Source organism: Candoia aspera, chromosome 6 (genome assembly GCF_035149785.1).
Source record: "Candoia aspera isolate rCanAsp1 chromosome 6, rCanAsp1.hap2, whole genome shotgun sequence".
In the NCBI taxonomy this organism is placed as follows: Eukaryota; Metazoa; Chordata; class Lepidosauria; order Squamata; family Boidae; genus Candoia; species Candoia aspera.
The window spans coordinates 71,914,662-71,929,854 of NC_086158.1; the positions used below are offsets into that span (position 1 = coordinate 71,914,662).

The window sequence follows — 15,193 nt, forward strand, 5'->3', positions numbered from 1 at the left end:
GGAACAGGAGAAAATTATTAGGCTGGAAAAATTACAAATGGCATAATTTCAGGGTCCATCTAATGTATAAATCTTACATGCTTAAAAATGTCATTTAAATCTTCTTTTTCAATGACTAATCACAACCTTATTCAAAATTGATCATTCTACTACTTCATTTTTAGACTGGGTTGAAGAGAAGAGAAGAGAAGAGAAGAGAAGAGAAGAGAAGAGAAGAGAAGAGAAGAGAAGAGAAGAGAAGGGATTACATCTGATGTTAGGAACCTAGTAAGATGACCAGAATAGAGGTATCTTTTTTGTTGGATTTTCAGATATGAAATATTTTGTCCTTCTTCTTATTCAGCTGAGGTGGAGAAGAGAAGGAATTAAGAAAATCTCTCTAAATTCCAGACAGCACAATTTAGTTATCATGTATTTTGTAAATGTTAAGATTTGAAATGAAATGGGAATCACTCCAGGCTATCACCTGTATTACTGAAATTCCAATTTAGCAACAATTGAACAAATATTTCTTGCAAAAAAAGAAAGGGTGGAATTCCAGTGAGACTGAATGTATCCTCTCCGAGAGAGAGAGAGAGAGAGAGAGAGAGAGAGAGAGAGAGAGAGATGGCTGTAGAGCAGAGGGAAGAAAGGGCGGCAAGATAACTGAGACATCATCTACTTGAGGCTCTCCTACTATCATCTGGCTGCCAACCATTTCGTCCAGCTTCACAGGGAGCAGGGCTATTTCATCACTCTGCTGATAGATCAGCTGCCTTTGGCTCCCTCAGATATGATCTCTCAGGCAGCCATTCCACCAGGCTGCAGAGCAGAAATATGAAAAAGCCATTGCCTCTGCTAAATAACCGTTGCCTCCGGTTCTCCCCAGCTGTCACCTAGTTGGCAAGCACACCATCAGATGACCTGAACTGTTGACCTTCTAACTGGCCATAAGAATTCTGTCTCTTAAAGACTGACCCTTGAGCTTATTTCCTCCTCCTTTTCTATCTCTTTTTTCCTTGGAATCCTTTTCTGCAGATTATAAACTTGAAGGTAGAGACTGCCTGACATGTAATGTGGTCTGGAAGCCTGTCTGGCTAATTAAAATATGTTTTAATAAACTGCAGAGATAGATGATAGATAGATAGTTGATAGAGACAGATAATGTGTGTGTGAGAGAGAGAGAGAGAGATTCCATTCTAGTAAGGTAGATAAAAAGAATTTCTAGTCTTTCTTATCCCAGGACAATACAACTCCAACCTGTGGCCACTGTAATAAAATTAAATTTGAATGTACTGAATTACACCTTAGATCCCAACTTTCTACACGCCCCAAACCAAATGAAATTAATGTATTATGATGTAACTGGTTATACAGTACATGGGCCCTCCCAAAAAGAAGAATAATGCCTATTTTGCAAGAGCATCACTGTCTGCTAGAAGGATTTGGGGTCCAATTCAAGGTGCTGTTTGTTAGCTTTGAAAAGTTATACAATTTGGGCCCTTGTTTTGTTTGTTTGTTTGTCCAATTTATATAGCTGCCCATTACACAAAACAAGTGACTCTGGGCAGCATACAACAAGATTCAAACAATCAATAAATACCTAAAAACAGTTATCATGTCATTATTAAAAACATTAAAACCAATAAAGCAAAGCTAAAAAAAAATAGGTGAAGGGATGTTATCTTCTCCAAGGACAATTTAACTAGGAGAGAATGCTGTGGGTACTACCCCTAGAATGACTGGGATTGGAGAATAGCAGTCTTCTTACTTAGAGCTTACCCACTGAGGACTGGCTAGCACCATCCTTTTATCTTTTAGGAAGCAGATTAATGCAGGGCATTTAATGGAAGACAATAATAGACTTTTTAAAGATTTTAATGTTTTATTGGTTTTATGGATGTTTTAATGGATACAGGTTATAAGCCATTTAGATAATTTGAACTGGTGGTATAAAAATAGTTTTAATAAATAAAATATGGATGAAGGGATTGCAGAACACAGCTTTCCTTCTTGCTGAATATAAAGTATTTTGCAACTGAATACAATTAGCTTGGAAGATGGCACATTAAAAAAGCATTCCTGTGTTTCTATAGTGTTGACATGTAAAATTAGGGCTGAAATTTAGAGCTCTCAACGAGCTACATGAATATATATTTAGCTGAAGTTGTTTTCTGGAGTACTTTGAAGACAATAGCTAAAAGTCTATAGATTTTCAATAGGATTCAGGATATCGATTTGGAGGCCAAGGACTGCGCTTACAAAATTAAAGGCATTATGCATATCTGGAACTGGCATTGACTTTCATTGGCTATTATTTGATATTAAGCTTCATTTTTCTGTTCAGAGCAAAAAGCCTACATGCAGCTGAAAAATGCAAATCAATGTTGCCTTTGAGAAATGAAGCTTGGGAAATGGAGGCAAATACTAATTGCAAAGTAGTACAGATCAGCAGGTCAATAGGGTAATTTAATTGTGCATAATTTTATTCTACTGTGCCATATCAACTACCCCCTTTCCCTTGTGTAGATTCATTGCATGACACTGCTTCCCCCAATTTCTGAGTCTCCAGATGTGTGGACTTCAACTTTTAGAGTTCTCAAGACAGCATACCCATTGCAGAGAAGGTGAAGTCCACACATCTGATTCCAGAAAGTTGCCCAGAGATATTCTAAATACAGGGCATGTCTTTTTGTGTTGCACTCTGGGCATTTCCACAACATCACCATTTCCAATCTGAAGACAATCCATAACTCTCTTAAGTCTTCTTGACTTTGAAATGCTGAGAAGAAAAAGAAAATGATCATTGGTCCTTCATTGCTGACCTGAGTTGCTGCAGTCCATAAAGTAACAAAAATCCCTTCACCCTCACTTCCCATAAAATGGAATTAAAATTGCTTGCCCCCACCCCATTCATATTCTTCCTTCACATTGTGTGTATTGTCAATATGAATATATATATATATACACACACAAACACACACACAGTTTCTGGGATGCAGCAAAGCCATTAAGTGACCTTTTTGCCTGAATAATAGGGATAGTTCACAAGCTAATTGTAAAGGTTGCCTATTCTAAAACACCATCAGACTCATGAGCAGGAATTCAAAGATATCTGATTTATTAAAGAATAGTATGCAGGATCACAGAGAAAGCTGAGAATGATGAAAGTGCGCCAAATGCAAACTAAAAACCCTCGGTGCAAATGAAATCCCTCCCCCCATAGAGTTCTCAAGTTCACAATCCCAGGTGCTCCTAATGGTTTCTGATGGTCTGCGGGAAAAGGCCTTGAACAGAGAACATAACCCAAACACATTCCATTGTAATGAACACAGATACAGAGCTTGGTACAACGTCTCACAGCAGCTCCCTCCCAAACAGAAACGCGTGTCAGCGCCATAGCATGTGAAACGTTACGATGTACAAAGTACATGGAATCAGTGAACATGACACTAATAAAGATTCAGGAGTTGGTTTGGTAAACAGACAGTGCAAGTTTTTCTATTGTCTGCAAAAAAAAGTGCATTTCCTTCTTCATAGGAAAATGGTTAAGAAGACATAAAGTAAATCTTTGCCTTAAGTTATTTCAGGGGATAAATTAGTTCTGTATGAGTAATAATTCAGTTGCTGAAATTCCTGTAATCCTATACTTTTCAGCTCCATAAATCTTGTTAATGAAGGTTCTCTGAGAGTCTTGCTTAGAAGACTTACTCCTGGTTGAGGCAACTGCCAAAGGCTAACATTGAAAGACCAGCTAGTTCGGCTAAAGCCTGGCTGAAATCCAGAAGTTGGAGGAATGCTGAAGTAAGACTTCTTGCAAATAGGAAACTAGACCTGCTATGAGCTCCATAGAACAGCTGATGTATTAGCTCAGTTGCCGAACACAGATAGGAACATGAAATTATGCAAGTAAAGAGCAAATTCTGGAGTAGTACAGAGACCCTGTGTGGAAATGCTTTCTGTCTCCAAAAGTGGCCCATTGTAAGCAGGCCATGAAAGTGACAAATGATAAACCATCTTGGTTTGTCCACAGCATCCACATTGAGGTTTTCTCTGTGGTTCACTAGAATGTCAGAGGACTTAACTGGATAGGCAGTGAGGGTTTATATGCTGTCTATATCCCCATGCTCTTCCTACTTACTTTTCATCTCCAAGAAGGAGGTCTGAAGAAGCCATGTGCATGCATTTGTGTGAATGTATGTAACCTATGATGCAATTTTACAGTATTAATGCATGAATAACAGCATTGGACAAATGTTTCAGCAATGTACATATAACTCCCCTTCAGACTTCAGGAAGTTGTAAAGAGAAAAGACAGAGTGCAAAGATATAAGGAGCAGGCCAGCTTCTATAACTAAGTCTCTCTTCTTGTACTAATGCTAGAATACATGCAGAGGACTCCTATTTTTAAAGATTCCATTTTGCTTTCATGTCTAGCAGCAGTTGATAAGACAGTTTTCACAAACTGAATAAAACTGATGACACTAAAGACTAGGGCTACCACAAATGGGCAAACATCAGGATGACTTTAGATGACAGCAAAGAGATACCAAAAATTCTCTGTTGTCACATAATAATCACCCCTATTTTTGCAATTCGGATCTGATAGTTTCATTAGAAACAGAATGAACAGAACAACTAGTCTAAAATGTAATTATTTTATGGGCAGCTTAAGAGGGCTGGTTCAGTAAGATGAGATGGCAGAGTCCTCCAGTCCAAGTGAATGGTGCCCAGTGTATCTACTCAGAAGCAGAACTTTCACAGTGAGTCTGGGTATGCAGCTTTAGCACAGAAACACACAATTCAAAAAACACATTGTTCTAGTTGAACAATTGATCTGAGAAATATCTCTGTTAAATTATAATCTTTGTTACAGTTGTGTTTGATGAATACACATTGTATTTTTCCTACAATCATTCTTCCTTTAATCACTTTAAAACAGCATAACGGCCATTTTTACTGAGAATCAAGATAATTTAATATGAAAATTAAAATACTGAAAGAACACAGATGGTTTGGTACAAAACAGTTTAAATATAGCAGGTATTCAGATGGTTTGACAACAAAAGATTAAACTGACATTTGCATTGCTCTATAGTTTTGATTGTTTTCTTATATTTGATAGCCATTATAAACCAGCAAGAGAGGTTGGATAAAAAAGTAATGTCGGGTTTTTTAAGTGAGAATATAAATATTTGGGAAGAAATGTGAAATATTATGTTATTGCAGCTACCAATAGAATGAGTAACATTCATATACAATAGAACCCAGATTTTGGGGGGTGGGGGGGCGGAGAGATTCAGAAGCAACAGGATGTTTAAGTCCTTATCTATAAACAACTATGAACCATGCAAAGTGCTAGGGATTCTATATATCTCCAAACCCATAGCTATGATAATAGGAGATGCAGACTCAAGTTAGAGATATGAAGCACAGATCCCTTGCTTGAATCAGAAAACTCAACACTGTGGGTTCAGACCCAAAGATGCTTGATTAAGGAGCAGGTGTCCTTATGAGCATAAGTTTACTCAAAACCGGATCTTACTCATGAAGAGAAATTCCTTCTGTATGGCAAATGAAGCTTGGATAGGTCCCTAAAGCTCTAAGTTTATAAAACCTCCATTCACCCTTGTCACTGGCCAAAACAATGTATTTATTCTGGTTTTATTTGTACTGATCTGGCATTAGATTAACTCCCTGAACCCTGCTTCTGAATATTGGACTCTGGATAGTCTGCACCCTGGCGTAGCCTCAGCTTTGACTTTTTAAACTGTGTGTGAATTATTGTCTCCCCTGTGTTCCTGACCTCATTAGTTGTGCGATCACTGGACTACCAACCATGCCTAAGATCACAGAACTGTGGTACTCAACCTGAATTTTAGGAGGATATCACTCCTAACTACTTCAGCCTCTTTCAAAGCTACTGTCAGGGCCAAGCAATGGGCAGGAACAAGAAATAGTAGCTGTGGGACAGCCAGTAGTTAGCCTCAAAAACCAAGAATAAGGGAACACTCCAGAATCAAGAAGACCACATTGTTTAAGAAAAGTTCGGTTGGAATAGAAAGTGTTGCAATACTGCTTTCTGCTCAGAAGAATCTAATCACCTGGGTAGACAGAACTTTGTTTGGGACAATAAGTGAAGCCTTCTTCAAGTATTTAAATGTTCATGAGGAACAGCATCTCCCACCTATCTACTAACCATTTCTAGTCACAGAGAAGCTTATCTGTCCATTCAATTCTCAAACAGGATTGTAAATGAATATTCAGGGGACAAATCAACTTGAATTCTTAATACAAAGATTTATTACTAAAAAAGTTAAGGTGTAAACTCAAGCAAGTCCTTTTGTTTTCAGATGTGATTCTTACATACAGGCAATTCAAAACCATTAGCTCCTTGTCTGGTTTCGCTTCCCTTTCAATGAAGGGAGAAAAAGCTTGTCTCATCTGAGGAAAGAGCCAGCCTGTACTTGGATACTGTTTCCACAGTAGTCAGGGTGAGAATCCAGTCTCACACAAAAGCATCTACACTTTTAGGGCAAATGTTTATTCTAGATTGTGTGAGAGGCATGATGTGATGGTGGGATCGCCCCATCTACATTTCTGTGGTGTTAATTTGCTTTTCTAAAGGACTGAAAGGGACTTGAATGGAATCAAAATCAACCAACTTCCCCCCTTTTGGTCATTGGACAGGATAGTGATCTGTCAACTGGTTTTGTTAAATGTATATTTTTCCCACTCAAAGATTTCCACTGTATTGCAAAAATTGTTCTGATTGCAACAGCATGGCCATTATGGAGATGATGGAATAGCCATAGCCTTCCAGTACTATCTTCATCTGGACATTGAAATATTACATCAAATATTACATTTGCTCTCTCTTTATCCCTGTGTGTGTGTGTGTGTGTGTGTGCGCGTGTGTGTGTGTCATCCCTCTGTGTGTGCATGCATGCATCTGCATGTGTCATTTCAACATTATAAACTATAGGCTGCATTAAAATTATGTGATCAGGCCCATGAAACAGATTTTAAATCATTATTATACAACATAATCTATTGACTACAATGCTGCTTTTCTTTTTTATTTCCCTTTTAACTTAAGAGAAGGAAGTGGGGGTGTTCCTAGATTCACTTATGCCCAGTGATGCTACATCAAAACACACTGTAGTGTTGACTTACTCCATTTGTTTTCAGCAGCCTTTAGGAGGGTTTGGTAATGTTAAACTTCCAACTGAGAAAAAGAAATTCTTCCAAACTATTGGGCCCATGGGAAGGGGGTAAGTTTAACTGCAGTTTACAAATCAAATACTGTGGAATGCTTTCTCCAGAAAGCAGCTGAAAGAAAGTCAACATGTGACCTTAGCCATACTTTTTGATGCATTTTATGCTTTGAAGCAGCTGTACAAAAGCAGGAAAGGAGTTAATACAGAGAGAAGCTTGCTGTCAAAAGTATGAAAGAGTTTTCTATGAAAGGTGTTTTGATTTGTTCATCTCCCAAAAAGGCTAGAAAAGTATCTTTCTTTGCTTTGCTTTTTGCTTTTTTGATTTTTTTAAAAAAAATTATTGACAGCAAATACCTTCAGCCATGATATTGAGGAGAGGATGGTGAAAATCCATATTAGCTTACTAGAAGGTTGACTCCTGGTTATGTGCAGGTCCCTGTGAGGGGCCAAATCAAGAAAAAAAGGAGCATTGTCTTTTTTCTTTCTTGCTCCTTTGGGGGGTCTACCATCTTGTTTTGATATTGCACATTCTGGATTTCTACCTTTGGACATATTTACTCATGTTTGAAAACATAATGAGATATTCTCCTGGTAACATATAATGGGCTGTAGTCAATCATGTTTTTCAGAGGGCAAACTCAATCCTTTTTCTGGGCGGATTTGTCAGCAATGCATTGGGGAGAAGAGGAAGAGGAACAGAAACTTGAATTATGGGAAAAGTAGTGAGCTCATGTCACACTGAATGTAACAATATTTGTGTATTGATCTCTTACAAAATGTTGAAAATGGGCCTTATAGCTTATAAGCTTGTTATAGATCTTGTTTTGCATGCTAAATATAACTGGAAAACACCTGGTTCTTCAGGAATTATACAGTCCTTCTGTTGGGGATTGATCAAACTGTAGATCTTATTTCAGAACCAGCACAACCTGCATTTTGAATGGAGATGTTTTTGATAACTATCTCAGTCAAATAAGTTTGTTACAGACCTTGATTTACTCTTATTTTAACTGATGTTTTAGCTTGACAATGGCTTTATTTAGTCAATTTAGTGACTTAAATAAGCTAATGTCCTACTTCTCTGTGTGTAGCCAGTACTGAAAAGTACAATAACATGATCATTCTTATATTGCAGGCTGACAAATGTCTGGGGCAGACATCCCAAACCTTTGTGAGGCAATGGCAGATTTAAAATTTTGAGAATCTGTCATGGTACCTCACACAAAATGGCTGCCACCATGGACTACAGCTAACCTATATACAGATGGGTTTGGATGTCTCGTGAAGTTCTAATAATCGTTCATTGACAGGTTCCTTGTGCAATTTGGAGCAAGAATAGATGCATGCAGTTCTTCTCTGTAGGAAGAAACAGAATTGGGGTGATCAGCCGTGTTAATTCTGCCATGGTTTTCTTCTCAGTATAGAATAGTGAGATAAAAAGGACAAAAGAGATTACTAGTCTGGTTTTATGGAACTCTGAATACTCCTTCAGAATGTACCTTTTGAACATACAAAGAAATTTTGTTTGTTGTTTATTCGTTCAGTCACTTCCGACTCTTCATGACTTCATGGACCAGCCCATGCCAGAGCTTCCTGTCAGTCGTCAACAACCCCAGCTCCCCCAGGGATGAGTCCGTCACCTCTAGAATATCATCTATCCATCTTGCCCTTGGTCAGCCCCTCTTCCTTTTGCCTTCCACTCTCCCTAGCATCAGCAGCAAAACTTATATTCCATTTGCATAGAAAACTCAGGCAAAACACACATTGCATAAAAGTCTCTCTGTTGCATGTACACACACACACACAACTACACTAAAACACCAACATCCTGGCACATGGCACAGGAAGAATATTCCATCAATGTACCACCACCAAGGTATTCCTTACCATCTTCCAACTAGCCTTTTTTGCTATTTTGAATAGCTGTAGCCACCTGTCATTTCTATTTTATTACAAGAATTCTTCGGCTGGTGTTGGAAATGAAGATGGTGCTCTAAAACTTAAGTATCACTTTGCAGCCTGCTAGCTTCTTGGTTCATTTTTTAATATTTTTTTTAAAAAACTAAAACATTTCACTGAATTAGGACTGAAAGGAAAACTAAATTATGCATAACAACGCTCAAAAGGAAGGCAGATAATAAGAAGCAAGGAGGACAGCAAGACCCAAACTACTCTAAAGGGTCTGATTCAAAATAAAGAGTAGATTTCTAATATTAGGCAATAAAAGATACTTTTAGGATGTAAGAAAATTTGGGAAACTTGCTTAAGTGCTCAGTCTCTCAGAAACAGTGCATGCTCAGCAGGAAGAACAGTTAAGAAATTTGTTAAAAACCACCGAGATACTGTAGCTAAGGACTCAGATATAAGAGAAGGTGATGATCTGAATAATGACAATTCTGAGCGACTTATTTAAGTAGTACAAGACTGATCTGCAAGTTGATTTAGTACCAGCAGTGAATCCACTGTAGACAGACTCAAATTAAGGACTGTGAAGATAAAGTCAGAGCCAGAGCACTGAAATGCCAGCTTCATCTCTTGAGACAAGTAGCTGGCTTCACTGAGATATGGTAAGCCTTAAATGAAGGAGAGGCCAAGTGTCTGGAGGAACTTGAAACTTGCAATTACACAAAACACTCTTCATTTAAAAAGTGATGCTAAGAGGAAACTGAGAATGAAACTATCTGAGAAGGGACGATTGTCCGTATTAATTTACTTCTAGTTAGGTGACATGATAGATACAGATACATCCTTGACTATTGATAAGGCGTACAGAATCCTCAACAAAAGTGGATTTTTTTCAGTCAAGTGGAGTCTTATCAGCCATTTAAGAGAGGCAGGAGTAAAAGATACTGTATGAGGATCCCCACTGAGACATGATGTATTGCAAAAGGCAAGGACAAAAGGCTCCTGAAATATAACAATACTCAAGTGCCTTTTTTATAGTTTTACTTCAGAACTGAAGATCTCTTAAAGCTATGATTCAGGCATTTGGAAATAAAAGTTTTAAATACCAATAGTTATCCTGTTCACAATACATGGCAATACTACTGCAAACTTCATACACCAGTCAAAAAATCTAGGGACAGCATCTGAGCTGAGCTTCCTTTGCAGATTTGAAGTGATTTTTTATGACAATGGGTTTATCTGCAAAAGAGTTGGGCAACACACAGTCCATGAGCCACATGAAGATTCCACTATCACATCCCAGTATGCCACTGAAATTCTGGGCAAAATGGTCCAATTCTTTTGGGCTTTGTTATCAGATTAATGGGAGCAGAAGGCCTCTAGGAGGCCTTGTCTAGGAGACAGACAATTCACATGACTACCATAAACCTACCTAAAGAGCATTCACATTTTCAAGGATAATTTCAGCCATACTTTGGTATGGGAAAGTTAATGGTGACAATGGAAGCAGAAAGCTTCTGCAAGACACTCCCATCTCCATTTTTAAAACCCATAAATCTGTACAAAAAATGCCCCCAAAGTGGTGACATGGTAGTTATTCGGGAATTTTAAAGAATGATATGGGCATAGTTTTCCTTCCAAAAGCCCCCTATTCTTATTCATCTCCTTAAACTACGAAATAGGAAAACCTTGAAAAACAGGCTCAGAAATGTCAGACTTGTCGCCAAATCACTGGACAGCCTCTTGTGGTCCAAGTCAGAAATCAGAAATCTGTAAGAATTCTCCAAATGGAATCTTTCCAGATGTTTTAGGCTACAAACTTATCCTTTTCAGCCAGTCTAATTAATGACCATTCTGGCTTTTAAAGGTTGCAGCTATGATCCACTACACCAAGAGAACATCAGGTTCAGAACAGTGATTAAAATATGTACAAGCAAAGCACAAATTGGAACAAACAGCATGTGGACAGCTAGTAGATATCATGGATCACAGAAGTCCTCCTGAGACATACTAATTGATTGCACTTTCATTCTTAAGCTGATAGCTTCCTCTCTGTCTCAGTGTCTCTCTTTCAGTATTAAATTTCACTATTTGTCCACACAACATCTTCTAACCTCTTCCAGAGGTGTACATAAAAATTATTTCCTATCAAGAAAATTCTGACTCATTATTGGAAAGCCAGGAAGGTCTAACCACTATTCCTGTGCAAATTTTGCAAAATTCAGTTCATATAGACTACTAAATTCAGAAAATCAAATTGAGAATTTAAATTGAGTCAGAAAAATCCATCAAATACAACTTGGATTCTTGCATCAAATCATTGAATTGGGTTGACCTGATTCAGAATTCCAAAACATGTTTGGAAACATTCAAAATGATTCAGTTAGATGATTCGAACTGACTTTCATATTTGATTCAGAAAGTTGCCTGGATTTGGAGATTTAACTAAATGGATTACTGTTAATCACAAAATTATATACACCCCTATTTACAACAGCAGCAACAATATACTTTATACTTCTAGACCTTAAAGAGGATTTGAATCATCTGAATGTACTTGGTTTCTTTGTTCATTTTTTTTAAATGTATAGTCTGTTTTTCTTCCCTGCATTCAAAGCAGCTTTGCATTGTGTTTTTATTTTGAAGGATAAGAACGCCAGTTAATTATATCAAATGAACCATCATTTAAGAGATGATGGCAGGCAAAGCTGAAGAAAAATGGGAAGAGTTTTAGGAAACAATAGTCCAGAATGATTAAGTTGGCTCAGAGAAAAAAGCCATTTTCATAGCAGTCCAGAAAACAATGCTGTAGGAGAAATGGATGTACTGCATCCAGCATAAACAGAGGTTTGAAATTAACTACTTTAGGGTTTGGAAATTTTTAATGCATCGTGTTACGGTATGCTTTATTTTTCACTGGCTGATAAAAGGTGTAGCTACTGTAGGATTCTTATCATCCATGCACATGTTTAAACATATAGGCTCTGTTGAAATATTAGTTGCATCTCACAGAGTATCATCAGTTTAAAGTGGTAAAATTTGCAGCCTTCTCTTCTCTGCAAGCTGCAACTGATCAATACTATGAACATAAAAAGTTGGGTTGACGATGGAATACAGTCCTTAAGGAAATGGGCTTGGTTCCCATTTTCCCAGTATTTAGGAAGAACACATTTCTTTCACCAAGCTTTTCATAGTTAATTATTTTAATGACTGGTTTTAATTTTGATTGTAATCATTTTGTTCTATAGTTTGCATTTTCTTATTATTGTAAGCTGCCTTTGAATAAACAGGAAGACCGAATATAGTACATTCAGTACTTATAAATGCAATATCTATCTATCTATCTATCTATCTATCTATCTATCTATCTATCTATCTATCTATCATCTATCTATCTATCTATCTATCTATCTATCTATCTATCTATCTATCTATCTATCTTATAATAGTTTCCAGGGAGATAGAACTGTGTGGTTGGACCCAACCTCTTATGGTGACTGGCTTAGCATGTATGGCTTCAATAAACAAAAAGATAGGTAGCTCAGACCATGATATAAAGCAACAGCTAGGAGCAATATAATTTTGCTGACAGGCACCAAATTATTATCATCCTTTATTTCTCCCCCTAGTTACAGCCCTGCATTAGGGCTCAAATCCCCTTATTACCCTGAAGCTCACTGGGTGATTTTGGGCCAATCATCATCTCACAGCCTCATCTATCTCACAGGCTTACTGTGATATAAATCAGGAAGAAAGAATCACGTTCACTACCTTGATGGAATGTAGGACAGAAATGACCTATAAATAAATGAAGTCTTCTCTTCCATGATAGAACCAAAGACTGGGAGCATTGCCTAAGGTGCTCACTAGTCACTGACCAGGAACTGTTCAAGTCAACTTACATTCAAGACTGTTTGCTGCATCATGTGCTAGATCAGTAAAAGAAAATATACTCAATATAAAATATATTTAACAGCAATTTTCATTTCTATATTTATTACACCTCTTGTGAACTATTACTGCTTGATTCCTTCGTAGTCTCAGCCAATTGTATCTTTTGAGTAATTCTTCTTATACCTACCACACATACACAAATATACATATCTGTGCACACTCTCTCACATCCATGCATGCATACATGTGGGTATGTGTGTGAGTGTGAGTGAAGAGAGTCTGTGTTCTTTTCTTTGCTTATGGAAGCACAATAAATGAAATCATTAAATCATAGAAAACAGAGTCAGGGCATGGTAATATACAACTGGAGTTTGTTTAGAAAATTAACTTCATGGTAGGAATAAACATGTATCAACCTGCAGAGGAGAATCCCCTGGTCATTCTAGCAAACAAAAGAACAATTAAGAGTCTATGGCCTGGGAATAGATGAACAGAAAGTAATTAGCACTTTTTTTTTCTATCTAGAGCCACTCACAAATTGACAGAAGCCAGTAAGTGAGATTGAAAAACAACTTCTGAGGTGTTGATTGGAGCAGATAAAGTATTTGGCCCACATATACAGTATTCATCAAGCAAAGAATACTGAAGGCAATGACATCATGACAATTTCTCCTACCTGTTTCTTCCAAATGTCAATCACTGCGTGTAACAGTTCTTCTTCTGGCCTTGATCCTGGAACAGTAATCAGAAAGTCTACATCATGTCCAGTCTGCTTCCCCCTGTCAGTTACAAGGAAAAAAGGAAGAACAAAATCATACAGTTTCTATGAGAATCAAGCTCTGCTTTCAGAGAGACATTGGCTCCTCTTATTCCCTGTCTGTAACTCTTCCTTGTGAAACAAAAGTTTAAAGTGCTTGATGTATTTTATCTCTAACTTGAAGTGGTTAAATACATGTTATGGGTAATGTGTGATGTTGCATCTTTTCTTAATCTTATTTTAGAAGGCATTTTTTCTTTTTGCATTAGAGATGCAAAAGTGAATTTTTCTGTCAATTCAAGGCAGTTTATTTCTGATAAATCTGACAGTTGTGTTACCATCCAACTTTTGGGTCTTTGGTAACAATTTTAATTATCAATAAAACATACCTAGTTGTGAGTAATTATATTCTTTCTTTTCTATGAAAAATAATTACTGAAAGTCAAGATTTCGCTTCATTTTTTTCAACAGAGGAATACTCTCAAAAAGTGTATTTGAATCTGTATTTCAGACATAACAATAGTGTACATGGAATAATAAACTGAAAAGTCTACATATCTCTGTGTTAATATCAAAGAGAACAATGTTGAAACATATAAAGTGCCACAGAACACTGCAAACTGTTGAGATAATTGGTAGTTGACTATATATAAAGTCTAACTAATAATAATAACAACAGCAACAATGTTCTTCCATCTGAAAAAGGATCAGATCCCGGAGGCTCCTCTTCCTTTTTCGACAATGCATAAGCCCTAGATTAAATTAGGCAAGGTCAACTCAGAAGGGGATATTAAGTGCAGGAAATTTGCTACATGACTTGTACAATCCAAGGATCCAGAGCCCCATTCAATCTCAGTTTTTTAAGATGCAGAATCCAGTACACCATTCAAGGATCAAGTCTGGTCCTCAATCCATAAATATCGTATGCAGAATCTTTATGAAGTTAAACATAGGACTGAGAAGGTAATGGATGAAATGTTGGAACATAACCAGTAGACCATATATAGGAAATACCAAAAGCTAGCCTACTTTCAGTATTATCTTAATTTGTCAAGAGAGTCACATTTATACTACAACTTCTCCAGTTTCTGAGAGACTAAAGGGTAGGCAGAAGGCCTTCTCTCGCTCTCTTTCTCTTTCTCTCTCTACACACACGCACATATACAGTATGTATGTGTGTGTGTGTGTGTGTGTGTGTGTGGGTATATATTCTTAAAAATTATTTCCACAAATCCATCAAATAGAGCCATGAGTGCATGAAAATTTATCTTAATTCTCTCAGCAATTCCCAATGGTTGTTGTCAGAGAGCCAAAGGAAGGGAAATAAGACAGCAGCTCAAGTTAAGTCTGTTAAGTCCTAGATGTAAGCTGTGGAGACTGCATATTTGGGATGAATATATTCAGGCATACTAAGTAACTGTCAAGGTATCTTGTGATT

The 15,193-nt window shown here is 37.2% G+C and overlaps 1 protein-coding gene across 1 annotated transcript in view; it reads right to left on the reverse strand.

Moving 5' to 3' along the window:
* The window catches only part of DNTT (DNA nucleotidylexotransferase), a 175,166-nt gene that overhangs the window by 40,266 nt on the left and 119,707 nt on the right, over window positions 1-15,193 (reverse strand). The window contains exon 10 of the mRNA XM_063306162.1: window positions 13,675-13,777. Within this exon, the coding sequence (XP_063162232.1) occupies window positions 13,675-13,777 (103 nt within the window). The remainder of the gene's footprint in view (window positions 1-13,674; window positions 13,778-15,193) is intronic.